Raw genomic sequence first — 17683 nt, 5'->3', positions numbered from 1 at the left:
ACCACATTAAGGTTTTTTTAGTATTAACTCACGGCATAAACTGAGGGCATTTGCAAGGTAAATAATACTTGAAGCATAAAAATTATCAGGAAATCATCCCCTAAATTTTAGATGAAAAATTAAAAAAAAATTACACACCCCTTGCATTTTAATAAAATTATTTAATAGAAAAACTCTTAGAAAGAAGGTATGGTAAAAAAACACTTGCCAAGGATTTCTTTACAATATATTTTATTAAATACGTAAAATATGTTTTAAACTATGATACATTAATTTTTATATAATGGTCGTCTATTTATTACTTTTTCTCTGATACAGCTAACTGAAGCTCACCAAATTTCTTTTGAAGTTGTTTTTCACGTTCCATTTGTCTGTTAACATCTTCTGTCAGAGACTGTAAATAAAAAAAAAACCACAACTAGAGTAAAAATTATTAATTTTTTTTTATACATTTAAGTAATCAGTCAGAACAAAACAGGAGATATAATACTTACTTTAAGATATATAATTACTTTTGAAATGCATTTTTGGATAGACTGTTGTACAAAGAAAAAAAATAGCAGCGTTATAATAAAGAATTCTGAGGATTAAAGTAATACAATTTTCTTTTCTTATCTCCATCTTGAACCTTTATTATGAGCTCACTTTCTGTATTTTTGAAAATTGTTAATTTAATTCATAAAATAATACCCATTCTCTTTTCCCTGTACAATATTAATAATGAACTTATTTTCACATTATATTTTTAAATATTGAAACAGCTTATATGATAATAGCAATGGCTCAAAATCTGATATTTGATGATACTACATAAGTGTGTAATATACAATTTCCAAGATCTAGATCTAAATAATCATGAAAAAAATTATTCTCAAGTCTGTAAAGATGCGTTATATGCATATTGATATAGTTCTAAACAACCAAGATTAAAAAACAAATAATCAAATTTACGTTTTAGTTCAGAACTTGTCAGTCATTAATATTCTTGAAAAAACAAATGACAAAGTGGTGATGAAAAAGCCTAAGTTTATATGGCACAAGTGTTTCTGAATGAATCATGTTAGTGTTGATGATATAATCATAGTAGGTGTCCAATTACTGTGACAAAGAATGAACATATTGAGCGTATCTAAGAAATAGGAGGAGGTTGTTGATGAAATAACATTAGTTGCAAGAATATCAGTGAGAAGTAAACACACTTTTCTCCACAATAATGTGAAGGAACATTGATAATATCTAGTTCCAAAAATATTGTCGATAGATCATAAGCAAACATAAATGAAACTGACAAAATTTTGCGTGACTTTCGCACAAATCAGCTTGAATTTCTATCAATATGGTTGAACCACATAAACATTTTCTGAACAATTTGCAAAACACATTTTTTTAGAAGTAATAATTAAATTATCTATCCTTGTCAAAACAACAACTCAAGGGACATTTGACTACATGTTTTTTATTCATTGATTTTTTACTTCATAAGTGAGCACTAACAAAAAATTAAGCACAGCCTAGTTAGTGGCTTCCTGTGAGAAACTGAGCAGTCATTAGCAAATTCCTAACTTACTCTTAAATAGAAACAATTTGATATGAAACTGACAAAACTTAATTAATGGTCTGCTGAAAAACTTTAATTTCTGTTATGTCAACCTTATACAGTACAAAACATCTTTAAAATAAATCACATGATTAAAATAACTATCCATATAAATTAAAAATTAGTATTAAATTGTTCTCAACTGGTTAATTATTAACATAAGAAAGAACTATGGAGTACTGAAAGCATAGAGTCTTTAATTTTCAGCAGAAAACGTAAAATTGCAATAAAACAAAAAGTATGTGTAATACCAACCAATTTTTTTTTTTTGTTGAAACTTATACCATTACATTATATTAAAAAAAAACAATATCATTCATATTGCCTCTATGGCTTTGCTTGACATGCCAAGTCTATCAACAAAATTTTGCGTGACTTTTTCGTACAAATAAACTTGAATTCCATTAGTAATGTGTTAAATATTTCCTTTCTCAAGTCATCAATTGTTCGTGTTCTGTTGCTACATACTTGTGACTGAACATAACCATGGAGAAAAAAATCTAAGGAAGTCAAATCACATGATCTTGGCGGCAATAGATGGTTCCAGTTGCCATCATCCTGTTGAAACTACATCTCATTCAAATTAGAATTTTTCAAATTTGCAAACAAAAAATCACAAATCATAGTGTGATAGTATTCACCATTTACTGAAACAGCAAATCCTTGCTCATTTTCATTACATAGTTTGTAATATATACATATATGTTCTGTAAACCTTTTAAAGTTCCCTCATAAACAAAATTAGGTGTAAAGACACAAATGAACTTACTTCAATTCTTCGAGGTATAGCTGCTTCTTCTTGTTGTTGCAAGAATTTAAATGTTGAAAGTTCCATATGAGCTTGTTCAATCTGATCCATTAAGTCTTGCAGTTGTTTAACAAGTGCCTGTGCTCGGGTCTACAAAAAAATAGATTTTGCATTATTACAAAAACATTATTAATCATAAAACAATATTTCCATAAAATAATCCATGTAAAAATATAAAATAAACATCACAATAATTTACTTTTTTGACTCAAATATATGTGACATAACATAAGTTAATAAAATAATTAAGATATTTATTAATTATCTTAACATATTTATTATTACATGTGGAAGTGACGATGTTACTGATTCTACTGACTTACAAGGGACAGCAAATTTGAAGTGCTTTTTTTGTAAGAAATGCACCTGGAATTATTAACAATAGATTATAGATCAATCCAATACTATTTAGTTATATATTTTTGGTAGATCCAACGACTTAACTATCCGGCTTGGAGTACCATGGAACGTGGTAGATTTTAGAGTGAGTATGGACTGTATTTGATGATGAAGAAATGAATCAACTCCTTGTTGCTTTCAATTGTTATGTTTAATATGCTGTTACTCTTGACATGATAACTAACATGACAAACTAAATTAACAATAATAAATGCTAACATAACTAGACTTGAACATTATCAAGTATACATACTACTAGTAAAACTAATTGTCCATCCGGACGAAATGAAAAATACGACTGCTCTTTGCAGGATTTGGGCACCGAATGAAATGTATGAAACAGACTTGCTAGCGAGCACTAGTACATACTAGAGTTCAGCACCAGACAACACATCATGGAATGAAACAATTTTTTTATTCTATGAATTTATTGTTTGGTCAACAGTTCTCTACCAGGTTAAGTGTTTTCTGAATTATTTCTTGATTATTTAAGATTTACATTTAACATTAATTAATATTTAATGATACAATAAATTACAAAATACCTGATAACCTCCAGTGACAATTTTAATCTTTTTTTCCATTTTCGCAGCTCTTCTGGCTTCTCTAGTCATATGAACTCTGTTTTGTTCTAATCTTTTTTCTAGTGATTCCAAACGATCTTTTTTGCTAGCTAAACTGGCTCTCGTGTATCGATTTTGGTTGGCTAAAAACAATACCTTTAAAAACAAAGGGGAAAACAATTATATATTTATTTATAAAAATACTCTTGAAATAAAAGTTTAAGAAGTGATAGTTTCTTAAAAATGGAAAAATGATATTAACACACACACACACACACAATCTTAAATAATTAATTCTGAGTGAAAAAAATACCAGTGGAGGAAACTGACAAGAATTTTAACAGAAAAAATTGTAAAAAATAAATAAATAACAAGTAATTTTCAGCTATCCATGATTTCTGTTTTATTCATACTAAATACTTATACAGGTTTTCTATTCAACTGCACAGTATTTGAAATAACATTCAGATTCTTTTAACTTTCACCAATCCAGAAGTGTAAGTAGATCATTAGTGAAATAAAAATGTGGTACACTTATTTCCCATCCACTTTGATTAGTGACCTTTGATTTATGAAGTACAAACAAATGTAACATACACATTTCACACATATACAAAACATAATGATGAATTATAAACTTGTTTTTTTTTTTTAAATGTTTTATCAAATAATATTAGAGCTGGATTATATAATAATGTATAAAACTGATTTCATAAATAATAACTACCTCTGAGTAGTCATTAAATCATACGGTACGACTATGATGAACTTGCATACATTTATATGTACAAGATAGATTCAAAAAGTTTCTGGAATTAGTTTACTTTTCAAAAACTGCTTACATGAAAAAACTGTAAATTTCCTTCAAAGTAGTTTCCTTTAGCAATTACACAGTTTTGCTAAAATCTATATAGTTGTTGAAAATATTCCAGAACTCATTTCTAATATAATCCTCAGCTGCTCTGTTGTATTGATTGATCATCAGTAACATTTTTCCCTTAAGAGCATTTTTCAAGGGAGGAGACAAGTAAAAATCAGCTGGTACCAAGCTGGGAGAGTATAGTGGGTGCACCAGAATTGTTACATTGTTGTGCCAGGTACTTTTTAACAAATGCAGATTGTGTGTGCATTGTCATGCAATCCACCAAACATTAAAATAAACACTGCAAAGAATTCAATTTTTTTTTCAGGACACTTCCTTTAAAAAAAAGGAAATCAACAAACATTTTCTTGTTCATTGTTCAGCCATTAGGAATAAATTCATAATGAACTATGAACTTTTTTCACTATGAATTAATCCTGTGAAACAAAATCGACTTCTAACATAACATCTCCTTTGCCCCTATATTATCAGAACAAAACTTCTGTGATGATGAAGGAAATGATTTCTACTCCGAAAACAGGCATTTTTTCTTCAGATTATACAAAAATCATCACATCTCTTTTCTTGTTATGATCTACAGAAAATTACATCTTGATCAGATGTGATGAGATCTCCTGCCTGCATCAGTGAGTTTTTCTGATATGGAGACAAGGTTTGTGGAACAATGTGTTGAAAATGCAATGGATATTCAGATCTTTATGGAAAATACTGGAGGAACTTTAGACTGATTTCCCAATTACTGATACTATTTCCTTGAGAGTTTTTTTCTGTCACTAGTCAGAATATTGTGTCTTCTATCTTTGAACATTTTCAATGAGCTGGATATTTTTTTCATTTCTCAAGGTAGATAACCATTCACTACAAACATCATCTTCAATACTAAAACAGAGATCACTAAAACCCTTCTACCAATCGCAAGCTGTTGTGTTTTTCATTACTAATTCTTCATATGCTTGTTTAATCAGCATTAATGTCTCGGATGGTAAACTTGATCAAAATTCAACATTTTATATATGTGCAATGTTCAATTCTGATATTTTTCACTGCAACATACACAGTACAAAAAAACAGCTTTTGTGTTGTAAATAAAACAGGAAAAATGTGATATAGTTTCAATGTGATATGAATTCTGCCAACATAAAAACCAAAAATTCTCTCATTATGATTGCTATTTTGTACTGTATAAGATAACTTTAGGAACTTTTTCAATTACCTTCAACTTAAATATATATGTTGGTAACACTGGATGCAACTTAGCAGATGCAATAAACCCAAAATTGCCATTTATTACGCAAGTCGTTCCTCCCTGGCTACTGAAAGCATGTACTATCAACTAATGATATTGCATCACCTAAATAAAAAACATGACTAACAAAATTAACATTTTGAATAAAAATTAGTCAGCTTTTAAATGTTTATGAAGGAACATAACTATATAGCGACAATAATTACTATATGAATTACAACTCTTACAACTCTATCTGAATTACAACTCATTACCTGGCCTAGACATTCATCCCAAACTTGAGAAAAGGCCTCTAGTGACAGCTCACCATGTCCCATTCCTAATTTAACAACATCCATTTCTTTAGTAAGAAGTTCTTTAGCCTGAAACAATTTTAAGATAATAATATTTACAAATAAAATTTATACTATAACAATAAATAGAAAATATAACAGTTTCAAAGTAACTTCTAAAATTACATAGTAATGCTTTATGTTAATTATTGTTATTACAATTATTTTCTTCTGTAATATAGTCTTTTTCAAACTGGCTGTTGGATGCTATTTGTGGTGGCAGGTATAATGTCATCAACTTCTAAATTAAGCTACATTTATCACCCCAGCTCAGAATTTCCGATTATGATTTTAGAATTAAGATATTTTATAATAAATAAAAAATCTTCTAGTGATGAACTGTGCACTTTACACTGTTGATTTCCAAACATTCATAACATAAATTATATGAAAAACTGGTTTATCAATAGAGAGAATGATTTTTTGTGAATTAAATTTAAATAAGTTAAATGTATAATTAACACTAATACTTTCAAATAAAAAAATTGAAACGTAACAATTATTTTTACATAACTATTTTTATATATTCATCTTTAATTTATTACTTCTTAATCAACATTTACACTTTAGCAAAGGTAGGTTTTTAAGAAGATATGTTAAAACTTCATAAATAATGAAGAAAAAAACTATCACTGATAAACCAATCATTAATAAATTAAAATCAAACTGATCACTGATATAAATTTAATGGCTCTTTATCACTCAATAAGCATATTTATTTTTACTCAGTCAGATTCTTGACTGATTCATTGTTACTTGTTTGCTTAATCGTTATTCTTGTCTATCTTTTTTTAATAAGTTCTTTTTAATTCTGTTCCTTTTTTATTTCAAAACATTAATGTGAGTATAAACTGAACATCACAATTTTTCACAAGTAATTTCTGGTTTTGATCAATATTTCCATGAAACCAATTTTAGTTTATTTAACCAAATCCTGATTAATTCAGTCACAGAATTTATGGTGTTAAAACAGTTTTAGCGCACGGGTCCTGTTAATACCTTCAATTTACTGCTCAGTTAATTACAACCTGCAAAAATCTGCAGCTGATGACAGAAACATTTGTTATATCACTATAACGACTTGCATGAAAAACATTAGAAATAAAAATATAGATAAAGTTTAAGTCTTAGATAAAGTCCTAAATATTTTAAATTAAAAAAAATATTCAGATCCAAATCCATACAAGCCTGTAACACTACAAGCTCTACACAAAGATGATCTGACCCACAGACTCGATTTCATTTCTCTGAAAAGTATACAATTGATTCCTTGAAATCCTTAAATGTAATTATTAAATTAACTGAAAATATATCACATTAAACACAGTAAGCTAATTCATGAACTAGTAGTATAGATTTAATGATAATTCAGACTTAAGTGTTGCTGCTTTCTAACAAATTCTGGCACCAAAGGAATGCAAATATTCAAAATTTAAATATTCACTTTAGAAACAGCATCAAAAAATGTCCAACCTTTTCAATTTCTTGAGAATCATAGTTTTCATATGGATGTTGTTCAAGATATGCCAAATGTTGAGCCTGGCTAACCACACTTATTTGTTTTTTACCTTTTTCACCAATATCAGGTGAATGTACTGCATCATAATGTAACATAGTTATCATTTCCTGTTTTATTAATTCTTCTGCCTGTAAAAAAAGTACATGTGTTAAAATTTTGCTTAAATATAAAATAATAATATATGCATACATATATTGTCAAGATTCATATTATATAATAAAAAATAATAATAATTAAAAAACAACTGTGTCCAGATGTTCACCATGAGTATTCACATAGTTCAAAGTATGAATATATACGCAGTTTACTAGTATAACAATTTACACCAGTTGTTACAAACTTCCATTATATATAAAACTATTTGCTACTTAATTTTTTATCAAAATTTAAATGACTAAGATTTATTTTTTTACCAACATAATAAGTCCAGAAATGAGGGATTACAATGTTTCATTACTTCCAGAAGAATTTCCATTTACACCATGTAATTAGAATGACATGTGCTTCCTACCTTGATGGTTGCTTATATAAAAGTTAAAGAATTAAAACTAATAATAAAACTATTCTTTTGTTTAAATATAATAATGAAAATATGTCCTAAAATCTTTATGGTTTCTTAGAGTGAAGCTCATTGATTTATCAGTGGTTCCTGTTCAATTGTAAATAAAAAAAGTAAATGAAAATAAGGTAAAAGTATGCTTACCAGTTTAATTTAAAGAAAAAATTTGTTGAAATTAATCACCTTATCATGGATAATATAAAATAAAATAAAAAATCTTTATAATATGTTATTACATTTAAAGTTTGTATTACCTATTTAAAATTTGATTTAGGAGCAAAAGGCAGGAGGAAATGCTCCAGAAAACTTTAAGATGTAATTTTATTTCTTTCAAATTATAAAAAAAAAATATGAAATTTTCTTATATAGACATTTTGGATAATCTAGGGAATATTAAACTTGGGGTATTCCATTTTAATCTGACAAATGATCAGTAGATCACTATTTTTGATTTTGATGAACTTTGGTATATGATAACTACCACCTTGTAGTGGCCAAAAAATACTATTTTATATTTAAAAGTTTTTTCTCTTGAGTAATAGACTACTTTCTAACTGGCCAACAGGAAAAACAGCCATTTTCATCACTTTTTCTATGAGCTGTAGCATTCTTATTTTACATCATGTAGAGGATCAAAAAGGCCTTTTTGGAAAGAGTAAACATGGAACTTCATCTTAGTGTACTCAAAATTCATTTTATTACATAAACAAATCTTGTAATGTTAACTGAAGTTACGTTTACAAATTGTTTTTTCAAATTTTGGGACCAAAATAAATAATGAAGGTGTAGGGTAACAAGCCTGTTTTTTACCTTTTAACTCTTAGGTACTAGTAGTATTATAAAAAAAAAAATTGGACTGTTATCGAGTGTCCTTCATTAAAAAAAAAAAAAATGACCACAAATCATATGACTTTGAAAATGTCTCGTTTTTGGGGCCCAAAAACCACATCTGGGACAGGTGGCAAAATCTGAAATGTTACAGCAAGTACTTTTTATGTACTTTAAAACTATAAAATTTATTTTGTTACTCAAAGTGGTTGATGAGTAACGAAGCCAACAAATCTGCTAAAATCACTGTTCCTTTTAACTGTAAACATCATCTAAAAATACTTATGTTATGTATTTTTTTCGGATTGTAAAAATTAAAACTAAACTCATTAGAATGAATCAATTCATAATTAACAGTCAATTACAAAATGATTAATAGTCAATTACAGAATTATAAATAATAATTACATAATGATAATTCAAATACATTAACAAGTTCAATTCACTTTTACCTTATTTTACTCCTACTAATGGAAGTTATGAATAAATCTTGGACTATTTGATAACAAACTTAACACACACATATACAGAGTGTCCCATATAAAATGCAACCTATCAATCAGTCATCCATGAAATTTCAAAAGTCAAGCTTACTCCCCTACTTGTTACTGAAATGGACTCGTCCAACATCTGAACATCGCGGTGACGTCAGTAGAGACTATCAGTAGAACACTACCGATAGTAACAACAATGCAATCATAATGTTCAGTGTATTGCTAAAGACAAGATGGTGTTTTTGCTAGATGAATGTGTTTTCATTGTTGAGTCGTACTTCAGTACGAAATCAGTGGTTGCAGTGCAAGATTTGTTTCGCCATAAGTACTCAGATAAACCAGCTCCTAACAAAACGTCAGTATTAAGGTTAGTTGCAAAATTTAGAGAGACTGGTTCTGTTAATAACAAGGAACACCAAAAGATCTGCGTCAGTGTTGAATACAGATACAGTCACTGAAATCAAAGACCGATTACTCGCCTCGCCAAATAAATTGATCAGACGTTTGTCTGCTGAAATTAATTTGTCTAAATCAACTGTTCATCGAGCGACCAAACAATTACAATTACGACCTTATCGCATTCAAACGGTTCATCAACTTCTTGAGCCCGACAAAGAAAAACGGCTACAATATTGTCAATGGTTCCGTCGATTTCTGCGTGAGGGAATTAATGTTATGGATTCGTTGTTTTTCACAGATGAAGTATGGTTTCATTTGGATGGCTACGTAAACAGCCAAAACAGTAGAATTTGGACTGCTGAAAATCCCCATGTTTATCATGAAAAACAATTACACCCGCAGAAGTTGGGAGTGTGATGCGCGATATTGTGGAAGAAAATAATCGGTCCTATTTTTTTCGAGTACCCCATTAATGCAGAACGATATCAGGATATTTTATTTCAGTTCATTGCACTCTTGGAAGAGGAAGACAGACACTGCTGGCTACAACATGACGGTGCGACATCACACTACGCAGGTTCAACTTCTGATTTCGTTGAGGAATTCTTTGGTAATCGTGTTATCGGTCGAGGCTTGTGGCCACCAAGATCTCCAGATTTGACTGCGGCGGATCTTTTTCTATGGGGTTACCTCAAAGAAAAAGCCTACAGCAACAAACCACGAACACTTGAACAATTGAAAGTCAATATTGAACAAGCTGTATTAAATATCCAGCCACTAACTTTGAAAAAAGTTGCAAGAAACACTGTAAAAAGAATTGAAGCTTGTATTCAAGAAGATGGTGGCCGCTTCCAACATTTACTCTAAATGTAAGGTAATGGATGGTAATAATAAAAATTATATTTACATTTACACATGCCTTTTTATTATTTCAATACCTACCTATATAAGGTTGGGTTGCGTTTTATATGAGACACCCTATATATATATATATATATATATATATATAGAGAGAGAGAGAGAGAGAGAGAGAGAATATTAATTTTCTTCCCATCAGCTTGACTTACAGAGACGCAATCCTTCTTGCCTGGCATCATTCGGCTGTGCTCATCATTCTGGTAAAAATCTTGGGACACATTTAACAACATTTTCACCAATTACATGACAGGTTTCAATTGTTTTAACTAATTGTTTGGACTGACAGGCTAAATACTGAATAACACTAAACTCATTTTGAATTATTTGAATGCTCCAGCTGCTTGATAATAAACTTAATGTATTAGTTTTTCCTGGATTGATGTGTAACTGTTTTCATTTTATCCTTTATTTTAATGATTAATTCTTCATATTCCCTACATAAATCAGCATAATTTTGTGGTACTAAACTGGTTTCTTCTGTAGAAATATTTAAATCAAAGGAATTGTTTGAATTACTGGTAGCTGACTCAGCTATTTTTGTAACTTTAATTTTTTTAATTGGTTTCTTTGTGCTGCTTGATAATTTTTGAATCTTAACGGTGGAAATGCCAAGTGCTGAACAAGCTTTATTTACCGACATGACTATAACACATTGAGGCTAAAATATATTTTGGCATTTTGGTTCGCTTCCTATATCATCTTGTGGTTTTTGTATTTTGTACACAGTACTCTGCCTGGAACTAATTTTAAATTTGGATTGCTTGTTGAAAGTGTTAAAGATATTTCTTGAAGAGATTTCTTAACCGGTTTAGTGTGACAGCTAATGAGTCAGAGCAGCTTTTCCCATTAATATGAAAATATTTATCTAAATATTTAGTTTTATGAAATGAACAGATATTTTTTGTTTCAGTACATCTACTTCTTAAATATATCAATGTTATTTGCTATTAAGTAAACTCTAAAATGTTGTGCAATACTGAAGATCTATTGTAAGTCAATTTGTGACATATTGTTTCAGTGTTAATACCAACTGAACACTCCAAAATCTGTTTTTATAAAATACACAGGTTCTTACAATAACAATGCAGTTAGTATAAATTAATAAACTACCAATTGCACCACACTTTATCTTAACCCAGTTTCTCTACAGCTAAAATAAAAATTTCTCTAATTAATAAAATTAAAAATAAAAGATATCGCATAAAAGAGAAGTTCACTGCTAATAAAACTACTTTATAAACAAGTGTACATTACCTAACGACAGTATTAACACTAGCAACAATACAACATATCACATTGAAATCAAAACAGTAACTGAGTCTTCTGCAATGTTAACATTCAGGATTACACACACATTCATCCATGCATGTTTATTCACTTTTGTGTTTAAACATGAGTTTGTAACATGAGTTTGTTACTTTAAGTAACAAACTACCTAGAAAATAAGTTATCTCATTATAGACATATCAAAATATTTTGTATAGTAAGCTTACATTATTATCTGAAAAAATATATACTGAAAATCTTTTGGATATATTGTTCATGGTTAGAAGGAATGGTGTTTTAGCAGTTTTGATGGCTTCATTACTTGTCAACCCTTTTGAGTAATAAAATAAATTTTATATGGTTTTAAAGTACATAAAAGTACTTGCTGCTGTAAAAATTTCAGATTTTTGCCACCTGTCTCACATGTGGTTTTTGGGCCCCAAAAATAAGACATTTTCAAAATCGAACGATTTGGTGGCCATTGATTTTAATGAAGGACACTCGGTAACAGTTCAATTTTTTGGTAAGTACTAATAGTACCTAAGAGTTAAAAGGTAAAAAACAGGCCTGTTACAATCTGTAAACATAACTTCAGTAAAAATTACAAGATTTGGTTATGTAACAAAATGAATTTTGAGTACACTAAGATGAAGAAGTTCCATCTTTACTCTTTCCAAAAAGCACTTTTTGACCTCTGTAGGATGTAAAATAAGAATGCTACAGCTCATGGAAAAAGTGATGAAAATGGCTGTTTTTACCTGTTGGCCAGTTAGAAAATAGTCTATTACTCAAAAAAAGATTTTGTTAAAAACATTAAAAAAAAATAATTTTTGGCCACTACAAAGTGGGTAGTTATCATATACCAAATATCATCAAAATAAAAAAGTGATGAAATAATATTTTTGAAAATTTATTGAATTAAAATGGAACACCCCCAATTCCTAAATAAATATCGAGTGGCTGAACACCTAGAAATAAATTAGTGTGCAAGAACTGTCAAGCAACAGAATTCAATTTTTGTTCATCCACTAATGATTTGAAATTATTTTTGAACTTAACTACTAAAATATGAACATTAAAATTAAAATTGCAATAATTAAATCTTCTATTCAGCAGATAAATCATCAAAATTTATTTTACTTAGAAAAATGTAAATTACCCTTTGAAGATCAGTCAAAGGAGGATCAGTGTTGGGAGGTCTTAATACAATGTTAATATCTGGAGGTCTAGGCAGATTCCTTTGAACAACTTGGGAGCGACTTTTCATCTCTTTCTCTCCTATTTTAAGACATATAACAAATATTAATTTAATTATAATAAAATAAAGCACAAATTGAAATTTGATCAATATGAAATGTAAATACATAGTGATACATACTCAAATGTAAAAGAACGTAATGATGTTCACAAATAACACACCAAATCATACACTCAAAGAATTACAAATTATTTCATGTTAGTCTCTCATTATTAAATACCAATTATGTAATCAGCTAGCTACTATTTTCCAAAACAATTCCATAAAAAAAGTACAATCTCTACATTGGAAATCAATACTAACAAGGTACATCCAAAATTTAACTTAAAATTCTATTAATGCCAAAATCTATTAGATTAGATTGAAGTAGTTTTTTTTTTGTAAAATAACAAATTTTCTAGAATCTACTTTCTACAGGGTCCGGCATATAAACCTGACGATTTTTGAGGGAAAATAATTAAACTGTGTTTCGTACTATTAAAACATTTATATATCAAATTAAGATCAATTTTTGCAATTTATAGTGAATTACTTAAATAGATTTTTTTTTATTTGAATATTATGTCATCCAAATGCTTTCCATTACTCCTCACACACTCACTTAACCTCAATCTAAAATTTGACATTGCTCGCTGAATCATCACTTGTGGAACTGCTTCAATTTCTCATTGAATGGCCTCCTTGAGTTCTGCAATTGACTGTGGTCGACTACTGAAGACTTAGATACCCCACAGAAAAAAATTACAAACAGCCAGATCAGGTGAACAGGCCAACAAATGTCGCCAAATCGGGAAATCAAACGTCCAGGGAAGGTTTCTTGCAAAACATCCATTGCGATTCTTGCCGTATGGGCACCATCCTGTTGAAACCAATTTCATGTCCATGAAAGTCATTCAGTTTCGGTTGCAGAAATTCATTCAACATGTTTACGTATCGATGAGATGTTACTGTTACTCTGCGATTTAACTCCTCAAAAAAATATGGGACAATTATGTCCATATAACTTTGAAACCTCACACCACACAGTAACATTTTGACTGTGAAGTGGTTTTTCAAGAATTTGCCGTGGATTATGCGAAGTCCAATAATGGTAATTTTGTTTATTCACAAATCCTGACAGATGAAAATGTGCCACGTCACTTAAAAGAATAATGGCATTCTGGTGGACATTTTGGAGGATGACCTCGCAAGCTGATTTGCGAGACGCCCAATCATTTGCATTAAGTTGCTGCACTAACATCATCTTGTACGGATGGAATTTCAGGTCGACATGAAGAATTCATCGTACACTTCCATCAGAAATGGCTAGCGCAGCAGCATGAACGTCGTGGAGACTGCGTAACAGCTAACCTTACAGCGTTACTGTTTTCAGGCGTTCTCACAGTCTGTTTTCGTCCTGTTTGTTTCATTTTTAAAGCAGATGATGTGTTCCTAAAATTCTTAACCCACAAAAATATTGTATTCCTACTAGAAACAGATGCGTGTCAATTTAAATTGAAATGTTTGTGAAATAAACATTGTGTTACAATAACCAAGTCATTATTTTTAAAATAGGCTTCAATCAAAAACGCTCATTGTTCACCCAACCACGACATACTGGCTACTGAAATAGCATGAATAGATCTGTCGATGTACAACACTCACGCCTTCTCATTGACAGTGGTGCCAATTTAACAATTACTACAAAATCGTCAAATTTATATGCTAGACCCTATACATATTATAAATATGCTTCCAAAAGATCTTTCAGAATGATAATGTACTTCCTTCCTCAATGATGTTTGAGGAATGATGAGGAATGGTGTATGTACTGATAACATCACTGCTGCAGCAGCAAAAGATTTTTCAGGAGAATATTATAAAAAGCAAGAGTAAGCAAACCATAATAAATTTATTGTTTTATAAAAATTTAAATCTAATTTTATTTTAACAAATAAACAAAAATATCAACAAATAAACAAGAATATTTTCTGTAATTATTTTCTCAAAGTTTATTTAAATATTTTAAATTCTATATTTCAATTTAGTTGAATGTCAACTTACTATATTTGACTAGTCACTAAGAGTTGCATTTCTTAACTGTACTGCTTGATTTTAATCTGATAATATCTATTTTTTAATCTAAACGAATCTTCCAATTTTTCCACATTTCATAGAGGAAAAAGCTATTTTAATTATATAGCAAAAGAATTAAAACAAAAAAAAGAAGTGTGGTTATCTAAATTTAAATTATAAACTTCAGTTATATAATCAATAATCTGTTAAATTGTATAAGGTCATGTTTCCTACACAATAAATTCATTTAAAATCTGAATTTGAAATCACAGAAATTGTTTTGGATGTTGAATAATTAAATTTATCTCAAGATGTATTAATGGGTTACTTTGGAATAATTTGTTAGAATATAGTCAAAAGATAACCTTGAAAAAATATTAAGTAATTATAAACTATTCTTTGTGTTAAGAAAATTTCATTAGCATTTGTGTATGCTCTTTTTTCAAAGAAATTAAAAAATGTTTAGATAAAAATTAATTTTCTTGTAATTAGTTTTCACTGTTAAAATGAACCTTCCTACATTTATACTTAATTGAAGACAATTAAACTTAACAATCAAAAAATTTCAGTAATTTTAGAAGTTAATACATGAATGATCTGGAATTAACAATATTAAACTGTATTTTCAATGACTGTAATATATTATTACATATAAATTATCAATTACCAATTAATGCGTAAAGTTGTTTTATTCCAATAAATTCAAGGTTATGGTTGAGTCTTATAGTTTACAGGCTTGGTATAATATAGGTTGTTTGGGTTTGTTTTCGATATCAATTTCTCTCAGGCTCCAGTTTGACTTACTGTTGCATCATCATATTGGTGTCAGCTTATTTCTATCACGCATTATTTATTGCTGTTTAGTCTTAATATATATATTATTCTTAAGTGTTTTTTATTCTCACCAATTTCAATATTGTCATAGTTCCTAGAAGTCTATTTTCTTTGTCTGCGATCACGTCATTTCCTCTACTTGTTCGTTTTCAGCTATTATTTTATCAGTCTTACGTAACTCTTTTAATGGTCTGCTTGCTTATAAACTTAATCGTTGATATGTTCTTTCGTACCCAAACTTCCCGTTTATGCTAATTTCTTTATCTTACCAATACCAGCACACAACCTCTTGTTGCCCACACACTCTCTTCGGTCTATTGCCTACTCCCTCTTCTCATCACGCCACTATTTCTTCAGTCCAGAATAGACTTTCATAGTGTGTGGACCTAGGAGTTGGTCACTTCTCTATCTCGTACAGTTTTAGTTGAGATCTGACTTTCATTTTGTGAAGATCGTTCTATCTCTCTCTCTCTCTCTCGTTCAGTGTAGTCCAGAATAGACTTTCATGGTGTGTGGACCTAGGACTCGGCCACTTCTCTTTGGTTAGTTCAGATATGACTTTCACTAGGTGTGGATCGTTCTCCTTTCTCTCTCTCTCTCATACAGAGTAGTCTCTGATGTGTAAGACTTTCGTAAGACTCTCATGGTGTGTGGACCTGTGACTCGGTCACGTCTCTCTCTCTCTCTCTCTCTCTCTCTCTCGTATAGCTTGGCTATTCTCGTCTCCTTCGTGCACTCTTAACTGTGGTAATACTCCGTCTCCATATCATCTTGTACTCTGTTAAAAGTGGTTCTGTTAAAAAACAAACCAGCCAAAATAATCGATGCAGTATTTTCTCCAAACTCATTACTACAAATCTGAGACGCCACGTCTTGTTCAACTTCTAAACAACGTTTCACCTCTGTGTTCTTGATACGCCATTGTAGACTACGCCAAGGATAAACTGTATGTATTTATGTGTACTTCATTTTCATGAGTTCATTTTTTACAAATATTCATGTGTAATTAAGGCAAGTACAAATTAGTCATTATATTAAACAGTTATGTTATTAATAAAATCAGTGAAATACACTACTAATTGTACTTTATGAATTTGAAATTCAAGATTGACTTATACAACCATTGCTTCATTCAAGTATAGTCATGCAAGGTGGCTTAGATAAAGGTTATGTCATTATTTTTCATGTGTAACATATTCTACGTGCTATCAATGCCAACTTTCGTTATTATCAAATCGACTTGTAATTAAATAGTAGCTCAGAATTTACAAGAAACTTAAATATTTTCAAGATAGCTTACTTACTAAAATGAACTCTATTTATGATTACTTATTTCAATTTGATTATATTGTGATTAACTCTTTTTTATACTGGAATATTATCATGACCTTTTTTCTACAACTAACTGAATGCCAGTTTTAATTATTTAATGATAAGTTTCATGTTGTTCATAAATCAGAAAAGGCTAGTGCCATTGATAAGAATTATTGTAATTTATTTTTCTAAGTTAATGATGTTTGTTCATTGCTAATTTTCATTATTACAGAATTTGTCAGTAATGCTACAGTTTTCCAGTTACACTATGTTTATTGATGTTGTGTTCATAAGTATATAATTGTAACAAAAGGTGTTTTTTGTTCTTTCGTTTTCAGACTTTGTTAATTGTAGATTTTCAAAATTATTATTTGAAAAATGTATGTTTATATATTTTCTCATTTAATATTA

General features: G+C 29.6%; 1 protein-coding gene across 1 annotated transcript in view; it reads right to left on the bottom strand.

Annotated features, from left to right (window-relative positions):
• Positions 1-220: 220 nt before the first annotated feature.
• Cdc5 (cell division cycle protein 21) overlaps positions 221-17683 on the bottom strand; it is a 58002-nt gene continuing 40539 nt past the window's right edge. The window contains exons 11-16 of the mRNA XM_075360735.1: positions 12971-13089; positions 7302-7475; positions 5751-5858; positions 3350-3523; positions 2367-2495; positions 221-394 (exon numbers count right to left, since the gene is read on the bottom strand). Coding sequence (XP_075216850.1) covers positions 299-394; positions 2367-2495; positions 3350-3523; positions 5751-5858; positions 7302-7475; positions 12971-13089 — 800 coding nt within the window. The 3' untranslated portion in view covers positions 221-298. The remainder of the gene's footprint in view (positions 395-2366; positions 2496-3349; positions 3524-5750; positions 5859-7301; positions 7476-12970; positions 13090-17683) is intronic.

The sequence above is a fragment of the Lycorma delicatula genome, chromosome 3 (genome assembly GCF_047948215.1).
Source record: "Lycorma delicatula isolate Av1 chromosome 3, ASM4794821v1, whole genome shotgun sequence".
NCBI classification, from domain to species: Eukaryota; Metazoa; Arthropoda; class Insecta; order Hemiptera; family Fulgoridae; genus Lycorma; species Lycorma delicatula.
Note: the sequence above shows the minus strand (reverse complement) of the source record. Positions and strands in the feature narration are given on the sequence as shown.